Genomic DNA, 19,865 nt, shown 5'->3' on the forward strand with positions numbered 1-19,865 from the left:
TATATTTGTTTAAAACGAGCAATGTGCATCCGCATTCTCTCATGTTGGCGTGCCCACGGCCGCTGCCGCGCCACGGGATAAGATCCAGAACACTCCACGAGTACCCTCAACTCAACATAACCACTATTTTCCAACAAAGTTCATGACAAACGCAACACCATCTCCGGCAGGTTATGTCAAGTCCGCCGGAACTTGCATTTGAATGTTAGCTTATTTTTTGTGTAAATAATATTTGGAGGATTTTCCGAAAGAAATTGGAATAGCCTAAAGAGAAATACAATAAATAACTGAGTAATAACTCATGTTCTGCAGTTTAAAATATAAGTTATGATTTCAGGTACACGCATCGCAGACTTTGTAGCAACCTCTTGAGCAGACTACAAATTTCTTGTAGTAAATACTACTTTTATTCATACCGATTGTGGAGCATGTTCCACAAAAGTAGTAAGTTCGAAAGTTGTAGTGTAGTAAATGCTTTTTTTATTTTTATTCATACCAATAACAGTAGTATTTACTACAAAATTGTAGTAAACTGTGTGTAACGGTTGTGTTGTGCACACAACGTACAGCAGCTTAAGCGCCACTCCCGGGTTAGGGAGACTGCTGACGCGTTCTACAGGTCCGGCTATGAGACTCTGTTCTAGGGCGAGTTTACTAGTGGCTCAAACACTCTGTTCTCTGACGACCCCAAACTGAAGCACCAACGAATTAGGAATTGGAAAAAGGATCTCCGAGTAAAAGAATAGGGTCCTAAAATTAAAGACGGAATCTCGATTATATTGAATAATGCGATCAAGCATGGTATTCTAATCGGAATTGTATTTTACTCGAACTTGAAAAACAAAGGAATAATGAGAAAATTTGAAATAAGTAAAATGGTATATAGTTCTACTTTGACATTTGGGGTCAACCTTGTGTGACTGAGCTCGACATTTTTCGCACTGGGATTTCAAAAATGTTCCTATCTAACATACACGGTGAAAAAAATCACTCCAAGTATGTGTTATAAGCTAGGGACGAGACAAAAGGCTAAAAAAATAAAAATTATATATTTTCAACTACGGTTAATAAAAACGTCAAAAAATGAGTAAATATGTACTCTTGAACCATATATAGTGGTTTAAAACAAGAATCCCGATAGGACTTTAGGAGCCTATTAAAACGATTAAAGCGATAGAAATCAATCAATTTTAAGAACAAGCGGTATTCTATTCAAGGCCTTCATATATTCTTACAATTGGGGAGAAAGGTCCCTATCTTTGAGCTCAAAGTTTATCTAATTAACTTACGGTTTGTTACAAATTCTGTGCTGATCGTGGTGTTGCGAAGCGGCTGGCTGGGTTGTATCGAAAGGTGTCGCGCGACGAGATGCACCGGAGGCGACAAATTCCTTCACCGTCGGTGTCCCTTCGTTGAAGGAAAACTACCCAACAACGACACAACGACACGACATTAGGTTTCATATCACATTAGGTTCTGATCACATTTTCCTTACCTATGTTTTGTTTTTTTTTAGCAAAGCACACAATTCAAAAAGGAGTAGCTAGCTTTCGAATCTTGTTCCTAAATTCGGGAAATTACACAATATTCTAGTTGGTTTACCAAATTTTGTACAAAAACTGTCGTTTTCTCACCTCACTACTTCAACTTCTTAGGCACAGATGCAACTCTTAAACTCCTATTCACTTATGAACACTTTGGGATCGAGGTTTGGGATCTAGATATACGTCACTGCACGTCTATAACGCTTGGCTCCGAAAAACTGATTGATCGCTTTTCGCCTACAAATGCCTCATCTAGGCTCTGCCGTCTAATTTGCATATTAACGGATTATCATCCGATCCATCGGATGATCCTCATGCAGACAATAAACAACCTGCCGCGTGATGCGTGATCCGGGGATTCTCTTTCCTATCCAGAGTAGGTGTCGCAATCCCTAATGCGATCCATATCGCTTGGGTATGAGCCATCTCACTCTGCAGGCACTCATACTCAATTCGTTTGGCTCAGAGTTGAGATTATAGGAGGTTCTGAGTGGTGCCATATATTCCGTAACGCGAGCGTAGCAATTTCCCCTTTTCTTGGGCGATAGTACTAAACATGCTGTCAGTTGTATTTTCCGATGGGATTCCTAGGGAATCACTCAGCAGATCATTAAAAGTCGTTACATTTCGCCCATGCTAAACAAATAAAAATTTTGAAATTTTTTTGAAAATTTCAAAATTTTTATGATTTTTTTTACATTTTTTTTAACATTAAACACGAATAAAATGACAAAAGTACTTATTGGATGTAGTTTGGTTGATGGACGTTAACTAAATTCTGAAAAGCTGAATTGAACTGAATTTATGAGAATGATTATTGAAAAGAATGAAATATTTACTAAACTGAATTCCTATGTTGCACTGTTCCATCTACATGCCTTCCACTCTCTACTTCGATTCTTACTCACCATACATTCTCTTCAAACTATTACTAATGACTTCAGAAATCTCTGAAAACAATATTACTCGTAATCCAAATTACTCTTGAAACTTCAGGAAACCAATCGTGGCCGAACCGATAACTCCAATTTACAAATTGGAAACGGATTTCAAAACCTTACTTAATTGATCTAACCGACTCTCATTCCAACTCATTCGCGCCCTGAACATACCTTACAGTCAACATAGTAACTCGTATTGTGAGAGTTTTGTGTGAGTGCTGACAAGAAGTGCCAACACTCGTTAGATGAAAAAGTGAACTCGACGGAGATGGATGTAAGAATGCTATCGTGGTAAGTATACTGAAATCTTTTCTAAATTTACAGGATGATCGATGATATTACAACATTACTGGCAGATACAAAAACTACGAGAAACAAATATACGAAGCTACAGTGATTACGAAGAATTTAGTGAAAATAGTGATTTACATGGACAAGTGCTTAAAATATCAAAGTGACTTATCTATAAACGTGCTCTACGATGATCAGAAGCTCTCATTTGCAAACAAAGGAGATCTGATCCATAGTAGAAGAATAGCTTCGCAATGCGAGGTCAAAGACCTTTGCCTGGTTGAGCAGATTCTAGGCTGACTCCAATTTATGCGAAGCTGAATTTGCGTTCACACGTGAGGAAACCATTGGACATCTCTAACGTTGGACTGATTTGCCTGTGCACCACAAAGAGTATTTTGTTTGTGAATTTAACGTGGCAATTGTTAGTGCATCTGGCGGATGCACTTTCATAGCTGATGGTTATTTGCACCGATGCACTTTCTGAGAGGTCAACGACCGAGGAAACTCGTGGACATCTCGTATCGTGACTGAACCGTAGCACCACTGATTTTGTGTGTTTGGTTAGGTTTTCTCATAGTTTATGCAATATCCGGTAATTGTAGAGCAGTCATAGCTTATGTTCTTTTTTTGAAAAGATGGACTAATTTTTGTTGAAATTCTTTCAGGCCTTTTTCAGGAAAGACCCATGAAACGTTCCTGGAATTCGATTACCCTTTTCGTCTTCTAGGGCGTATGTGTTCTTCCCTAGAGCGGTTAAAACCTTCGCGCGGCTGTATTTAGTGCCAAATTTACCGACAAACCGTTTGTCTTTATCCGACAAGTTTATGTCTCGCTTGTACACGACATCACCAGGGCTAAAAGTGTGTTTTGTGTTGGCCCTCAAGTTATACGGACGGGAATAACGTTGATAGGCGGAGTGCAAGTTTTGTCGAACTATTTCGTACATTTTATGGACTTCGATGCTTCTATGCGACGGATTGTACTCCTTATCGGTATCTAAGTCTCGAAGATGATCATATTCAGTACCAGTGCTGATCATGTTGCGGCCGAAATTTACGAAATACGGTGTGAACCCGGTGCTCTCGTGCACGCTGGTCCTGATCGCAGCCGCAATTTGGTGTACATTATCGTCCCAGTTTAGGGCCCATATAGTCGAGGCGGTAAACGCACGGGTATTCAGCATGACCATGCTGAGGGTGACGGGTTCGATTCCCGGTCGGTCCAGGATCTTTTCGTAAAGGAAATTTCCTTGACTTCCTTGGGCATAGAGTATCTTCGTGCCTGCCACACGATATACACATGCAAAATGGTCATTGGCAGAGGAAGCTCTCAGTTAATAACTGTGGAAGTGCTCATAGAACACTAAGCTGAGAAGCAGGCTTTGTCCCAGTTAGGACGTTACGCCAAGAAGAAGAAGAAGTATCGTCCCAGTTTTTATGATCAGATTGCCGATTCAGAGAACAGCGGATAGCGGTCACGATAACACGGTTTACGCGTTCCGCAGGATTAGGGCTCGGATGGTAAACCGCGAGATTCCACTGCGTTACACCGTACTGAGTCAAAAGTTTTCGAAACATTTCGGACTGAAACACTTTGGCATTATCCGTAACACAAACGGATGGTGCTCCGAAAAGATTGAAAACTAGGTTTTCCATTACCGCACACACACCAGGGGCCGTGGCGGCTTTCATGCACTGGACTAGGACAAACTTCGAGAAAAAGTCGCAGATGACCAAAATCCAAACAGTCCCTTTTTTAGACTTTGGATAAGGGCCCAGAAAGTCGATTGAAATTACCTCCCAGGGTCGACTACATAACTTAGGCTTCCCACACGGTGGGCGTACGTTTAGATTCGGAACTTTAGATTCCTTGCATACAAGGCAGCTGGCACAGAATTGCTTGATCTGGCTCGCCATTCGGGGCCAATAGTACCGTTCCCGAACTTTTTGTAGAGTCTTGAGAAAGCCTAGGTGGGCCTGGTTATGAATTCCCTCGATTGTTGGCTTTCTTTCCAATAAGGGTAGAACTTCTTTCCATCTAAAAGATGGATCCTCAGGAAGTGTGGAATTCGTAATGAATTTGAATATTCTTCCATCGACAATCTTGAAGTTGCGGAAGTTTTCTGGGTTTTTCTCAATTTGATATTTTAGCCCTTCGATATACGGGTCGGTCAGACCGGTATCTATGGCGAAAACAGTTCGACTCAATGCGTCAGCGGATACATTTTCGGACCCTTTCTTATACTGCAAGACTACATCATACTTGGACAATTTTAAGGCCCAACGAGCGATCCGAGGGCTTTTGGATTCGATGCTCATGGTCTGCAAAAAGGTCAGACTCATAGCATCGGTCTGGACAATGAAGCGGTGCCCTTCCACAAAGTGGCGAAAATTCTCAATACTGAGCAAGACCGCAAGGCATTCTCGCTCAGTCGCACTATATTTCCGCTGGGTACTCGACAGCTTTTTCGAGTAATAGGCGATAAATTTTCGTTCCCCATTCTGGATCTGGACTAATACGGACCCGATCGCCTTGTCGGAACTGTCAGTTTCAATTATAAAGGCCTGCGAAAAGTCGGGGTTTGCCAATATGGGAGCCGACACTAATGCTTCTTTTAAAGTTTTCAGCGCTTCATCCGCTTCCTTGGTCCACACAAAGTTACGTCGCCCCTTTTTCAAGAGATCTGTAATAGGAACCTTGATCTCCGAATATTTTTCAATGAATTTTTGATAAAATCCGGCTAGACCAAGTAAACGCCTTACGTCTTTGACGGTACGGGAAGCCGGATAATCTAGGATGGGCTGAATTTTTGCTACATCCATAGACAGGCCATCTTCCGATAGCACGTACCCCAGGTATCGAATGCTAGTCTTGCAGAACTGAGATTTCAAGATGTTAATAGTCAATCCCGCTTTAGTCAACCGTTCACCTACAATCCTGATTAACTGAAGGTGGTCCTCTAATGTTTCTGACATAATAATAATATCGTCTAAATAGACGTAGACGAAGGGCTCTAAATCGTGGCCTAATACTTTCACAATGAGGCGAGCCATTGAGGCGGGCGCATTCGTCAGCCCAAAGGGCATGACTTTAAACCTGTACAAACCTTTGTTGGTTCGAAATGCCGTTTTGTTTTTGGCCTCATTCTCCAATTCAACTTGGTAGTAGGACTCGGTTAAATCGATGACAGAAAAATAGCGAGCGCGCTTAATTCTCTGTAAAATAACCGACATATTCGGTATGGGAAAATCGTCCTTTTTAGTTAAGGAATTTCATCGACGAGAATCCAAACAGATTCGCCATTTACCGTGGGCTTTTTAATCGGCAACAGAGGGTTAATAAAGTCCGCAGAACCTTCGCATTCCTCAATCACATCCAGACGTAGTAAGCGATCCATTTCTTCATCAATAACTTTTTCCACCGCGGGTGACCACCGGTAAGAAGGAACTCGTTTCGGAGTTGCTCCAGGAAGCAATTCAATGGAGTGTTTCAGTACATGCGTTCGACCTAAACTGCCCTCCTTAGTCATTGGCAGATATTGAATTGCTTGAAACAATCTCGTTTGCTGGTCACTCGTTAAATTATGTTCTGTTTCAATTTCTCCCGGTTCTTTATAAGTTTTTGTAGGAATTTCGACCGTAGGCATCTCGAGACTTTCGTCTAACTCAGGTACCTCCTCGGGAAAGCTCGGATTGATGGAAGGTACCAGCTGGAAGCATATTTGGTCCTCCTCATCTCCGAAATAGTTCTGAACATAATTAAGAGACGAAGCTTGTTCTGCACTCTCGACAAACGATTCACCGGAGGAGTTTTGCTTGGAGTTTTGGTCCGGATGGCAAATTAAGCGAAAATTGAAAGCTCTTAAGAAATCCACACCCAAGATCAAATCTTTCGAAATCTCCGGCACTATCAAGGTTGGAATCACTTTCGTTTTTCCCTGGTACCGAAAAGGTATGTTTACGTATCCTTGGCATGTGTAAGACGTTCGATCAGCTGTTAGGATGTTCATATTACAGTTTTGTATTTTTAATCCAAGGCGTTCAATCAAATGCAACGAACTAATTATTGACACACTTGCCCCAGTATCAGCCAGTCCTTCAACTTCAGTGTCTAGTATCGATACGGTTAAATGGGGACAACGACGGAAACAAGTCTGGATCAAATACGTCTGGTTGAATTGCGAAAATGGGCTTGGGGGAACCATATTGATATTGGGAGAGATCGAAGGAGATCGGTTCCCGAAAAACTCCTTGTCTACTCGTTTTTTGACTTTGCTTCGTACGCAGGTCGAATGTCGTGCTGCTGTGGGCATCGAAAGGCTGTGGTTTCTGGCTGCCCACATATGTGACAAAAGACAGCTTTTTTCTTGTCACATTCCCTCCACAAGTGTCCCACTTTTCGACAATTCCAGCACAACGGATTGGAGCGGTTAGTTCCTTCAGGTTTGCGGGTTGGCTGATCTCTTAAACGATCAGTTTGCCCTTGGCGAGTTTGAAGAGCAGAAATTTCCAACTCGTCAGACTCGGTTTCATAAAATACGACATCCGGTTCCTCACAGTGTATCTCATTGACCCCTAGAGGTTTATTTGGACCACGGGGGTTGTAAAGGTTTCCTTTGAGTGCATCAAACTTATAGCAAAGTTGGGACAAATGCTCTAACGATTCAATCTTTTCCAATGCCAAACGTCTTTTGTACGACATTTTCATGTTCTCGGTGACAATGTCCAACTTTTCGTCGTTCGAGAGTTTTTTCTTCAATCTCTGACAAAGAGTTTCAATATCTGTGAGGACTGCGCTAAAAAGCTCATTTGGACGCTGCTTTCGGTTACGCAATTCCTCTTAAATGAATCGGTCGCGATTTGGATTGTCGTAACGCATTCAAAGGTAAACCAGCAAGGTATCCCAACAGTCAAATTTTGGTTCATAGGCGGTATACCATACGTAAGCATCCTCCTTAAACAAAAGATGAGCATGTGTTCTCAGCTCCTCTTTAGTGATCTGGTATGAGCGACACAAAAGGTCGATCTGCCGAAGAAAATCGACTACTGGAATTGGACTTGCATCCCCAGCAAACTTCGGCCACTTTTCCAAAATACTACATGTTTGATGAGGCAATCTTCCTCGTTGAATCGGGTTTTGGATTCCATTACCCCTCATCGAAGGATTCGGGGAAGGGTCCGGTGAATAGTTTGGTCGAACGGTTGGTTCATAGCGTTGCCCTTGTTCGTGGGGGGCAGTAGGCCTACCCGGATAAACTGGATTCTGGAAACTCGGAAAAGAGTTGCGCAAAACCTGTCTGAAAATCATTGGTGTATTTTCGTTCATCGATTCCTCTCTGTTTTCCAGAAATCGTTCTGAATGACCAGCGGATTGAATTTGTAAAGGCGGAGAAAGTCTTGGACGCCCTTGGAGGTCCGAGGAGGGCTGAGGCATTGGAGACCGATTTACTTCCTGAATACCGACTCCTCTCATTTGCTGGGCAAGCCCGTCAATCGAGGAATCAGGAATTATTGGCCGACCTGCTGGATTTGTCAACAGTTGCCGAACGTACGTCTCAACATAGTTTTGAATTTCTGAAACATGTACGAAGTTTTGTGTAAATTGTGTGTCATTTTCAGGTTGTGTCGGGGACGGTAGCCCTGGCTGGATTGGATGAGAATTTCGGCTCGAAGGTCCTGGAGTTGCAAAGGTCTCTGGACAGTTACTTCCGGGTTCTGAGAGAAAAGGATTCAACGTCTGAGATGATCCACGCTGAGTTCCCGTCCTGTAGGCCGAGTCCACCAATTCTGAGATCGGTACACATGGCAATGCGGTGTGATGTGAGAGATTAGTCTGGACAGTCGAGTTCAACAACGGTCTCATGTCCCCTTCAACGGATGTCGATACCATCTCCGGAAGCAGACCCGCCGTCGACGTGGTATTTGCTTGCATACCTGAAGCCAAATTGCCACCAGTCAAAAGGTTGGCAGGGCTGTATCGAGTGGCACTCGCGATCGGTTCGGAAAATTGGGAATTGTTTGGTGCTCGTAATCAAGCACTACCCGAAGGAGTGTCCTGCGTAGTGGTGGAATGAACCGCTCGGAATGGGAGTGGAAAACCATCCGCGGACATATTCACTCTTGAGGCGCGTTTCATTTCGGATTGCAGATTGTTAGCTGCCGGCAAACGACTGTCCATCGAGTGATTTCGAATCATTTGATCGGCCCAGGCAAGACGTTGCCCGCGATATTGGCCAGCTTCGGCTTGATTTCCCTCGCGAGAAAAGTCAGATTCCCACAGAGGAGGGGTTACCAAAGTTCTTTGGGAATTAGAGGTCATATTTTGACCCATCTGATCGTCCATCTTTGAACGGAAAAATAATAAAAATTCAAGGCAAATTCAGAGCCAATTCAATGATATGTAATAAAAGTCACTTTGATAACGAAAAGGGAAAGAAAAAAAAGAAAAATTATACCTATTTCTATAGAAGGAACAGCACAAATAAACAAATCTTATTATATACAAGTATATTCACTAATTCAATATCGAAAGAAAATAATCCAATTTAAACTTAAACTAAACCAAATCCAATAATCAACTTAACAACTATTCAAAGAAAAATTTACCGATCTACTGAAATTCAACAAAATTCGAAAAATCAAACTAATTGCCCAAACTGCTTGGGCCCCACGTTGGGCGCCAAATGTAACGGTTGTGTTGTGCACACAACGTACAGCAGCTTAAGCGCTACTCCCAGGGAGACTGCTGACGCGTTCTACAGGTCCGGCTATGAGACTCTGTCAGTAGCGGAGCCAGGATCCTGTTAATGGGGGGGGGATAGGGACCTTTCCTCAGCAGATTTCCCCCTAATTGTAAGAATATATGAAGGCCTTGAATAGAATACCGCTTGTTCTTAAAATTGATTGATTTCTATCGCTTTAATCGTTTTAATTTTTTTACTCGGAGATCCTTTTTCCAATTCCTAATTCGTTGGTGCTTCAGTTTGGGGTCGTCAGCAGGAAAAAAATCCGTATCTCTGTTTTCGTTAATTTTAGGCATTTGGTGTCTTTAGAGAAGTTGTTTGAATTTGTTTGCTGCATCTTTTCCAAAATTTTTTGATTAGGGTGGTCCGCGTCTTAATTTAAATCTGGAATAGAACTTTAAAATTTCAAGGCATACGCGAACGAGTTCTTCAGCAAAGTTGTAGGCAATGCTATTTTAAGCAACTTTGCCGAATACGCCGTTTACCTAGCTCTTAATTTGAACATAGTAGGTCAATTTTAAGTTTTGACTTAGGGTGAGCCACCCAAAAACGGTTTTTTCGCAATAACTTTTTTATTTGATTTTTTTCGAAGATGTGAGCTTCGGAGCATTTGAAGAGCAAGTAATGACGCACACACTAAGATCAGCTCGGTATTTTCCCCATCTTTTTACTGAGTTCTCAACAGCAGATTTAACTCGGTACGCTCGGTTATTTATTTTGCGGATATTCTGTAAATGAGTTACCGAGCTCAGCTCACAAACTGTCAAAAGCTACTGAAGCACGGTAAATATCGTTACTGGTGAACGGTAAATACGATTACCGAGTGTACCGAAATAAATCTGCTGTTGAAAACTCAGTAAAAAGATGGAAAAAATACTGAACTCAGTGAATAAATTACTGAGCTGGAACATCTGAATCTTAGTGTGCATATTTGTTCTGAACATTGCATGTTGCTAGGTATTGTCATTCAAATGGTATGGGCAATTTTGACTTAAAATCAACGATGTTTTCAAATGCTTATATCTCTAGAAGCTGGTAAAATAAAAAAAAATCTTTAAGCGGCATTTGGAAGGTCACATATAAATTCAAATTTGGAGCAAATATTACAAGAACGTTATTTTTCAAATTGGAATAAATCGACTCCAAAAATCCCCTTAAAAATTGAAAAAACTACTTATAACTCATACAATTCCAGATAGAGTCAAACTGTCTTCGGAAAAAATGTAGGTTTTTACCATGCCTACAAGTTTTCCATACACGATTTTTTTTTCAAAACGTGAAACAAAAGCTTGAAATTGATAATTTGATTCTTAGGAGTACATCCTATGTTTTTCTAGGAAATCAAAACGATTATATTATTTAAAAACAAATTATCAATTTCAAGCTTTTGTTTCACGTTTTACAAAAATGTCGTGTATGGGAAACTTTTAGGTATGGTGAAACCCCACATTTTTTCCGAAGACAGTTTGACTCTATCTTTAAAATTTTGAGTTATAAGTAGTTTTTCGATTTTTAAGGGGATTTTTGGAGTCGATTTATTCCAATTTAAAAAATAACGTTCTTGTAATATTTGCTCCACATTTGGCTTTATATGTGACCTTCCAAATGCCGCTTAAAGAACTTTTTTTATTTTACCAGCTCCATGAGATATAAGCATTTGAGGACATCGTTGTTTTTAAGTCAAAATTGCCCATAACATTTGAATGACAAGACCTAGCAACATGCAATGTTCAGAACAAATATGCGTCATTACTTGCTCTTCAAATGCTCCAAAGCTCACATCTTCGAAAAAAAAACAAATAAAATAGTTATTGCGAAAAAACCGTTTTTGGGGGGCTCACCCTAAGTCAAAACTTAAAATTGACCTACTATGTTCAAATTAAGAGCTAGGTAAACGGCATATTCAGCAAAGTTGCTCGAAATAGCATTGCCTACAATTTTTCTGAAGAACTCGATCGCGTATGACTTGAAATTAAAAAATTCTTTTCCAGATTTGAGTTAAGACGAGGACCACCCTAATCAAAAATTTTTGGAAAAGATGCAGCAAAAAAATGCAAACAACTTCTCTGAAGACACCAAACGCCTAAAATCAACGAAAACAGAGATACGGATTTTTTTCCAGCTAAAACGTGGATTCGGACCATTGTGGAGTGTTTGAGCCACTAGTAAACTCGCCCTAGAACAGAGTCTCATAGCCGGACCTGTAGAACGCGTCAGCAGTCTCCCTAACCCGGGAGTGGCGCTTAAGCTGCTGTACGTTGTGTGCACAACACAACCGTTACACACAGTTTACTACAATTTTGTAGTAAATACTACTGTTATTGGTATGAATAAAAATAAAAAAAAAGCATTTACTACACTACAACTTTCGAACTTACTACTTTTGTGGAACATGCTCCACAATCGGTATGAATAAAAGTAGTATTTACTACAAGAAATTTGTAGTCTGCTCAAGAGGTTGCTACAAAGTCTGCGATGCGTGTACCTGAAATCATAACTTATATTTTAAACTGCAGAACATGAGTTATTACTCAGTTATTTATTGTATTTCTCTTTAGGCTATTCCAATTTCTTTCGGAAAATCCTCCAAATATTATTTACACAAAAAATAAGCTAACATTCAAATGCAAGTTCCGGCGGACTTGACATAACCTGCCGGAGATGGTGTTGCGTTTGTCATGAACTTTGTTGGAAAATAGTGGTTATGTTGAGTTGAGGGTACTCGTGGAGTGTTCTGGATCTTATCTCGTGGCGCGGCAGCGGCCGTGGGCACGCCAACATGGGAGAATGCGGATGCACATTGCTCGTTTGAGACAAATATATTCTATCGTACTGACGCGGCCTCAGGCTGATGTCGCGGCACCGTATGCGTCGGATGTGGAGTACTCTTTTTGTATGTTATAACTTAAATACGTTGCTAATACGGAAACTGCTGCGAAAACCACTATTTTTCAATAATAATTTATTCGTTCTGGATTGCTTATTGGTGGAAGAGCAACCAAGAGTTAGCAACCCAAATAAAAACAAAGTACATTTTGACAAATGTTCAATGTAGTAAATACTACATCGAATTTTTCGAAAGTAGTATCTACTGCAATGTTCGAAAAATGGTTTTATTCATACCAAAGCTCCTGTTATGTATGTTTCAATTATTTTTAGAGTTGATTAAAGTCAGTCTTCGGGTTTCAGCCGTTATACGAAGGATATACAATACCAAGCTAGAATTCATATACTGGTGATATACCTATTGTTGTATTGTAAGCTTTTGTAGTTGATCCCTATAAAACCCTCTGAACGAAATACACAAATCAGTTGTGATCTAACCCTCAGCGAAACAAGTGTTTTTATTATACGCAAGAAGACATCTCAACTGTCGACGAGGAAAAATTTGAATATACGCAATAGTGAGTCTTGTATAGGGTATTGTGTGACTAGAAACAATAGTGAATACGGGTTGTTCGCTGCAGTAGGCTGTTTCTATTGCACCGGCGAAAGTGAAACGTACGGGTGATTGTGGTACGCAGATCACTTGGCGATTTTTATTCTGCTGGGCTGGAAGAGAAAAATTGTGGTACAAAAAGTGCATGAAAATTAGGGAGATCAGTATAAAAGTGATTTTTCAAAGGAAATTTGAAGATTGCGGAGAAGAAAGTGCTGGTTTGCTGTTGCTGTAGGAGAGTGTTGCTAGTTGCTGTTGCTGTTGGGGTCGGTAGTGCTGTGTGTTGCTGGGCAGATTGTACCCTGTACGGTTGCGCTGTTGGAGCGTCGTCAGGAGATAAAATAAGTAAAAAGTGTTCGGTTGCGCAGGTAGTGCGGCGTCGTAAAGGATACCCGAAATTGAAAAAAAAAACCGACGGTGAAAAGCAAGTAGCATTGGGAAGAAATCGTGGATAAGTGATCAAAAGGCTTCGTGAAGATTGGGAAAAAGGAGTAGCAGTGAGAAGCGATCGCGCTAAAGGAAAAAGGTAATTTTGAGAAGTGTGACCAACAGTCTGCGCTACCAAGGGCCTGGTGCCAAATTTCCAAGGCCGCCATTGGAATTCGAAGGATTTACGAAACGTTGGAGCAATAAAGGTGCAGTGCAAAATGACTTTAATTGGTGCTGTTGACCCTTATGTGCCTGGCACATCTTTCTCAAACTATGTCGAAATGGTGGAATATTTTTTTTCGTCTAACAACATTGAAGTGGAACGTAGAAAAGATATTTTTTTAGTTTGGCTGGTATTACAGTATTTGAGGAATTGAAGTTGTTATATCCAGCTACAGATTTGAGAACCTTGTCATATGCTGATATCACAAGGAGCTAAAGGAAAGATATGACAAAATCGATTCCACCATTGTTCTTAGATACAAGTTCAGATGTCGTAAGCAGGGTTCATCAGAGTCAGGGGAAAATTTCGTTCTTGCAATTAAGTTGATGGCGGAGTCCTGCGATTTTGGTACCCATCGCAACGACGCTATTCGCGACCAATTAGTGTTCGGTGTTTTCGATCGTGATTTACAAAAGCGTCTATTGAACGAAGAAAATTTAACAGCTAGAACAGCGGAGCGTTTGATTAAGAACAGCGAGATAACTGTCTCTCAGGCACAGACAATTAATTCAGAAGTAGGAGTAAATTCAGTAAAGCATCGATTGGGCAGTAGAGATAGCCGATTTGACAGATTTAAGGGGGAGCGTGGTCAAGGTAGCACTGGAAGTAGAAATCGCGAATTTTGTGAAAAACGCCGTACATTTCGAGATAGGTCTCGGTCGGGCGACAGATCAGCCACCAAGGGTAGGTACGCGAATTTCACCTGCCATTTTTGCAACAGAAGAGGCCATATTCAAAAAAATTGTTACCGCTACAACAATAGCCAGAGGACAACGGTGAAATTTGTGGACGACGCTTCGAAGACAGACAATGTTCAAGAGTATTTCAAACGTCTTAAGGATGACTACAGCTGCAGTGACAGTGATGATTCAGATCGCATTAGGCTCTCACCCAGTTTCGGCTCACAGGGGGCAAATGAGGGTGCCAGCGAAGCCTAAACAACGTAGAATGGTGTTACAATCGGTTTCGAGGCACGGAAGAAAAAGGCGGTACGAGGAATTGGAGGAAGAAGTAGTACCTCTGACGTTAGGTCCTTCAGGTGAAGCGTTGCCGCCGTCTAGAAGCGAAATTCATCCAAGGGCTCTATGTGCATCTTCTCAGCAAAGCGAAATTGCTCAAGATCAATCGGTGGTAAGACGATCAAATCGAATAAAGAAGAAGACAGACAACAGCTGGTTTTCAAAGTATATGCTACTATTTCTATATCCAACTATTTCTATTATCTAAATGCTAATGTACTTTAATTTCATTTGAAAAGAGTATCGATGCAAGTTTTGAATGAATGATAGTTGCCTTTTTGTCTGCAATGTGCTGGTAATTCATTCCAAATTTTAATGGCTCGTTGACGAAATGAATTTTTTAAGTAATTTGAACGACATCTAGGTACAATAAGCAACGGTGCTCTTGTTGATCGTGCGTAAGTGAAAAAGTTTGCGAGGTACTTTGGAGGGTTGTTAAGAATCTTAAATGTTTGATTTCAAATCCTGGTCTTGAGATGATTGACAAAGGTGCGTCCCAAAAGAAATGTTTCATAACTGGAGATATGATCATATTTTTTGAGATTGTATACATATCTAGTGACAGCATTGTAAACTAAATTGAGTTTTCTCAATTTTTTTGCGAAACCAGTCCGAAAAGTATGTCTCCATAATCAAAAAGAGGCACTAGTTGTGAACGTGCCAGACGAAGTCTAACATGTTGTGGAGTGAAATATCTTAAAGTTGCGAGAGAATGAAGAGCATTGTAGACTTTCCTGCATACAGAATTGACCTGGGCATTCCAGTTCAAATGATGGTCCATTATTATGCCAAAATTTTTAACCGTTTCCGAATATTCTATGAGGCTGTCTCCAACTTTGACCTTTGGAGCGTCCGACACAGACATACGTTTCGTTTGAAACAAAATAGTTTGAGTTTTGGTCGTGTTAAGTACAAGACCATTTCGTTCACACCATCTAATGATGTTATAAATATCGCTGTTCATTATTCTTACTATTTCTGATATGCAATCAGGTAAATCAGAAAGGTATAACTGACAATCGTCTGCATACAAATGAAATTTACAAAAAGATAATACGAGTGGTAAATCATTAATATACATTGAGAAAAGTAGAGGACCCAGAATAGATCCCTGTGGTACGCCACAAGAAACTGAAATTCTGTCAGATATAATACTGTTAAATTCAACATATTGAGTACGGTTTGATAAGTAGGAAAATATTAGTTTTACTGAAGGATTATCCAAGTTGAAATTATGCGACAGTTTTCTGTTATGTATGTTTCAATTATTTTTAGAGTTGATTAAAGTCAGTCTTCGGGTTTCAGCCGTTATACGAAGGATATACAATACCAAGCTAGAATTCATATACTGGTGATATACCTATTGTTGTATTGTAAGCTTTTGTAGTTGATCCCTATAAAACCCTCTGAACGAAATACACAAATCAGTTGTGATCTAACCCTCAGCGAAACAAGTGTTTTTATTATACGCAATAAGACATCTCAGCTACTACTTTGGCGTGGATCATATTTCAAAGTAGTAACTACAAAGTATGAGTAGTTACTACTTTTTATTCATACGGGCCATTGTTTTCCATGTAGCATCAGATTCTTAAAAAAATGTACACAAACCAAAATCTTCTGAATAACATGTTAACATTTGAATTAAATTAAATTAAATTTACATTCCTAATTTTGATCTTAACCAGTTAGTTATTCACAGCCATGTTGTCTTACAGTATCACCGACTGTCTACAGTATAGACACTATAAATACCATAAACTCGCGGAGGCTAAGACAACTGTAGCCAAACGAACTGTCAGTTCGTGTAGCCAAACGAGCATGACGTCACGAATTCAGTTGCGATAACACTAGTTTACAAAATAAAACGAAAGTCGTGAACTTCTGTCAACGACCAAAATTTTTAAAGCATAATTTAGCGCTGATTTCGAAACCGTGCTTCAAAAAATTTAAAGTAGAACAGTTTTTAAGTTTTAGCTCAAAATCGTGTTTTACAACTTTTTAAAATATGGAATTTAATAAAATTCAAATATCTTGCGTCTTGTTCAACCAATTTTAAATCTTTTTCCATAAATTAAAAGCGGAATATAATACCATTCGATCATCTGAATGCAGGTTTTGCGTCAGATTGATAAAATTCAAGATATTGGCGAGTTTTGGGAACGATCTCCTCAAATTTTAGCATTTTTTTTTTATCTGTATTAACGAGATTTTTAGCCCTAGGCTAGTTCATCTCGATTTAGCAAAATTTCCAAAAATATATGAAGAGATGTTTTTTTTTTTTTCAATAGGAAAAAAACAATTTAAAAATTCTTTCTCAACGTTTTTTTTTTGACATATCATATGTAGGCGAGATACAGTAAAAAATTCAGCTCAATCGGAGTATTGATTACGGAGAATGAGGTGTGTGAAGTGAGCGACTTTGCTTAAAAACAGAACAAAAATCGATTTCAAATCATCAACCTTGTATGGAAAGTCGAAAAAATTCCGCTCTACTGTATTTTTTTTCCTTCGCGTTTTCAAACTCAGGGCATGATTCTACACCAAAACCGATCATCAGCTTACCGAGTTCAAAAATGCTGTAAACTAGTGTAATAGGCCATAAGACTAAAGCTGAGTAAATACTCTTTACTCAGATCTCTGTGAAGTTTCACAGAGATTTGCTCCACGGCTTCACATAGATTAAGTAAAGAGTATTTACTCAACTTTATTCATACGGCCTAATGGATTGCGTGACGTCATATTCGCTCGGTACACTCTAAATTCACGGTAAAACACACTTAAATCGTATTGCTCAACCATGTCTCCGCGAGTCTATGGAATCTATAGTGTCTATAGTCTACAGGGGTATCAGGGATCAACGGCATAGTATGATCTGCTTGGTCCACCTCATGCAAACTTAAAAAAAAAAAACATTTTTTGCGTATGTGCCACTCTTCCTCACACCAAAAGACTAGCATGCTCCTGGTTGTTAAAACCTGGAGTTCAATGTGACCGGAACACATGAGACGATAGCTAATATTTCACTATTTGATCAATGACAAAGAGATATTCATCTTCGTCTTCTTTTTTTTTCTGTCCATGTTGTGTTTTTACATCGGCTGTGTCTAGTGGCTAAGCCCTCAATTACGACGCCCAGGGAGACTACAGTCACCACACCCGGGACCCTACATATCGAACCCATCAACACATGGGCCGGGACCTACGTCTTCACTTCCTATCCAAGGAAAGGCGTGATAAGATATTTTTTTTCTAAGAAATGTTGGGCAAAATCGGATATTAACAGGTAAAAAACGGGACTTTTAGAAAGGAACGATTTTATTACAACGCATTCGATTTTACACAGTCGAGACTAGTGATCGAGTTGGATAATGAAGTCGGAAACGGAAATACAATATCAAAATGTCAAAAAAGCAAGAACATAGTTGATCTGTCTGTCGATGTTGTCGTAGTGCGATGGGCGCACACTCTAGCGGCAAGTGGTGGAAATTCTAACACTCCTCCTCACCAGGTGTCGCTACCTTCCCTGGATGAAGCCCGAGCAGCTTGGATAACTGCCTGACCTTCGTTGTTCCCAGCGGCTTCGTCAAAAGGTCAGCCGCCATGGTTTCGCTAGGACAGTATTCGAGCCGGATCACCTTTTGATCGCACAGTTCACGCACATATCTCTCCTTCGTTTCTATATGCTTTGACCGACGACTAACTCGGTCTGAGTGTATGAACTGTATGCACCCTTGATTATCATCCATAATACACGTCGGTCCTTCGAGAGTCTCACCCATGTCGGTAAGAAATCGCCTCAACCACACAGCTTCTTGAGTAGCTTCTCCAAGAGCTACGTATTCGGATTCCATTGAACTGAGCGTAACACAATGTTGAAGCCTGCTGCCCCAAGAAATTGCTCCTCCGGCGTATAGAAAGACAAACCCAGTAGTTGAACGACGAGTGTTGATGTCACCTGCCCAGTCGGCATCCGAGAACCCGGCAAAATTGGCTTCGTTGTTGTACTCCAAACGTGCGCTCTTGGTTGAGTACAGGAAACGGAGGACCCTTTTAGCAGCGTTCCAATCATTTTCTGTGGGTGCACATACCTTTCGACCAAGGATGGATGCGCTCACGGCCACGTCGGGTCGAGCACATACCGCTACGTACAATAGGGCACCAACGAGACTCCGATACGCCAAATTGTCGGAGAATGGTGTACTGCTATCCGTTGTCGAAACAAATCCAGTGTCCATTGGACTCTTAGCGGCCTTGGCAGCTTGAAGTCCATACATTTGAGCGATTTTATCAATGTATCCCTCCAAACTAACGCTGTACTTCCCATCATGACGTTGAATCTCCAGACCTAGGAAGTAGCTTGGCTCTCCCAAGTCTGTGATGTCGAACTCCCTTTTCAGTGCTCTGGTTATCTTGTCGATTTCAGCGGAGCTCCGACACGCAACGAGAATGTCGTCAACATAAACTAGCAAAAAGACTTGCAATCCACCGACGACCTTGGTGTAGAGGCAATGATCTGATTCGCTTTGCTTGAACCCCAGTTGCTGCAACACGGCATGCAGACGCTGGTTCCAACACCTGGCCGACTGCTTCAGGCCATAAATGCTACGGCGAAGTCGGCAAACTAGTCGCTCTTTCCCTTTGACGATGAAACCTGGTGGCTGTTTCATAAACAGTTCCTCGTCTAAGCTACCGTAAAGGTAAGCAGTCTTAACGTCTAGGTGGCGTAGGGTCAGATTACGTTGAGACGCCACAGCCAACAATGTGCGGAGCGTTGTCTGCTTGATAACAGGGGCGAAGTTAGAGAAATACAATAAATAACTGAGTAATAACTCATGTTCTGCAGTTTAAAATATAAGTTATGATTTCAGGTACACGCATCGCAGACTTTGTAGCAACCTCTTGAGCAGACTACAAATTTCTTGTAGTAAATACTACTTTTATTCATACCGATTGTGGAGCATGTTCCACAAAATTAGTAAGTTCGAAAGTTGTAGTGTAGTAAATGCTTTTTTTATTTTTATTCATACCAATAACAGTAGTATTTACTACAAAATTGTAGTAAACTGTGGAATACTACTTTTTATTCATACGGTCCAATAATTTGCTTACATTATTATTCTAGTTTTTGAAACGCTAGCCTAATCTTTGAACTAGGAACTGTTACTAATTTAAGCTCGGCTTCTACATCTTTATCGTTCAATACTGTCAAATGATATTCATTCAAAATCTGA

The 19,865-nt window shown here is 40.5% G+C and overlaps 2 protein-coding genes across 5 annotated transcripts in view; one reads left to right on the forward strand and one right to left on the reverse strand.

Annotated features, from left to right (window-relative positions):
- Positions 1-19,865, forward strand: part of LOC109406996 (UNC93-like protein MFSD11) — a 465,065-nt gene that overhangs the window by 371,694 nt on the left and 73,506 nt on the right. The gene's annotated exons all lie outside the window — the stretch shown is intronic.
- LOC109406906 (cytochrome P450 315a1, mitochondrial) overlaps positions 1-19,865 on the reverse strand; it is a 37,400-nt gene that overhangs the window by 14,659 nt on the left and 2,876 nt on the right. The window contains exon 6 of the mRNA XM_062845937.1: positions 1-19,861. This exon is cut by the window's left edge and continues 14,659 nt beyond it. Within this exon, the coding sequence (XP_062701921.1) occupies positions 19,748-19,861 (114 nt within the window). The 3' untranslated portion in view covers positions 1-19,747. The remainder of the gene's footprint in view (positions 19,862-19,865) is intronic.

This window comes from Aedes albopictus, chromosome 1 (assembly GCF_035046485.1).
Source record: "Aedes albopictus strain Foshan chromosome 1, AalbF5, whole genome shotgun sequence".
Taxonomy (NCBI): Eukaryota; Metazoa; Arthropoda; class Insecta; order Diptera; family Culicidae; genus Aedes; species Aedes albopictus.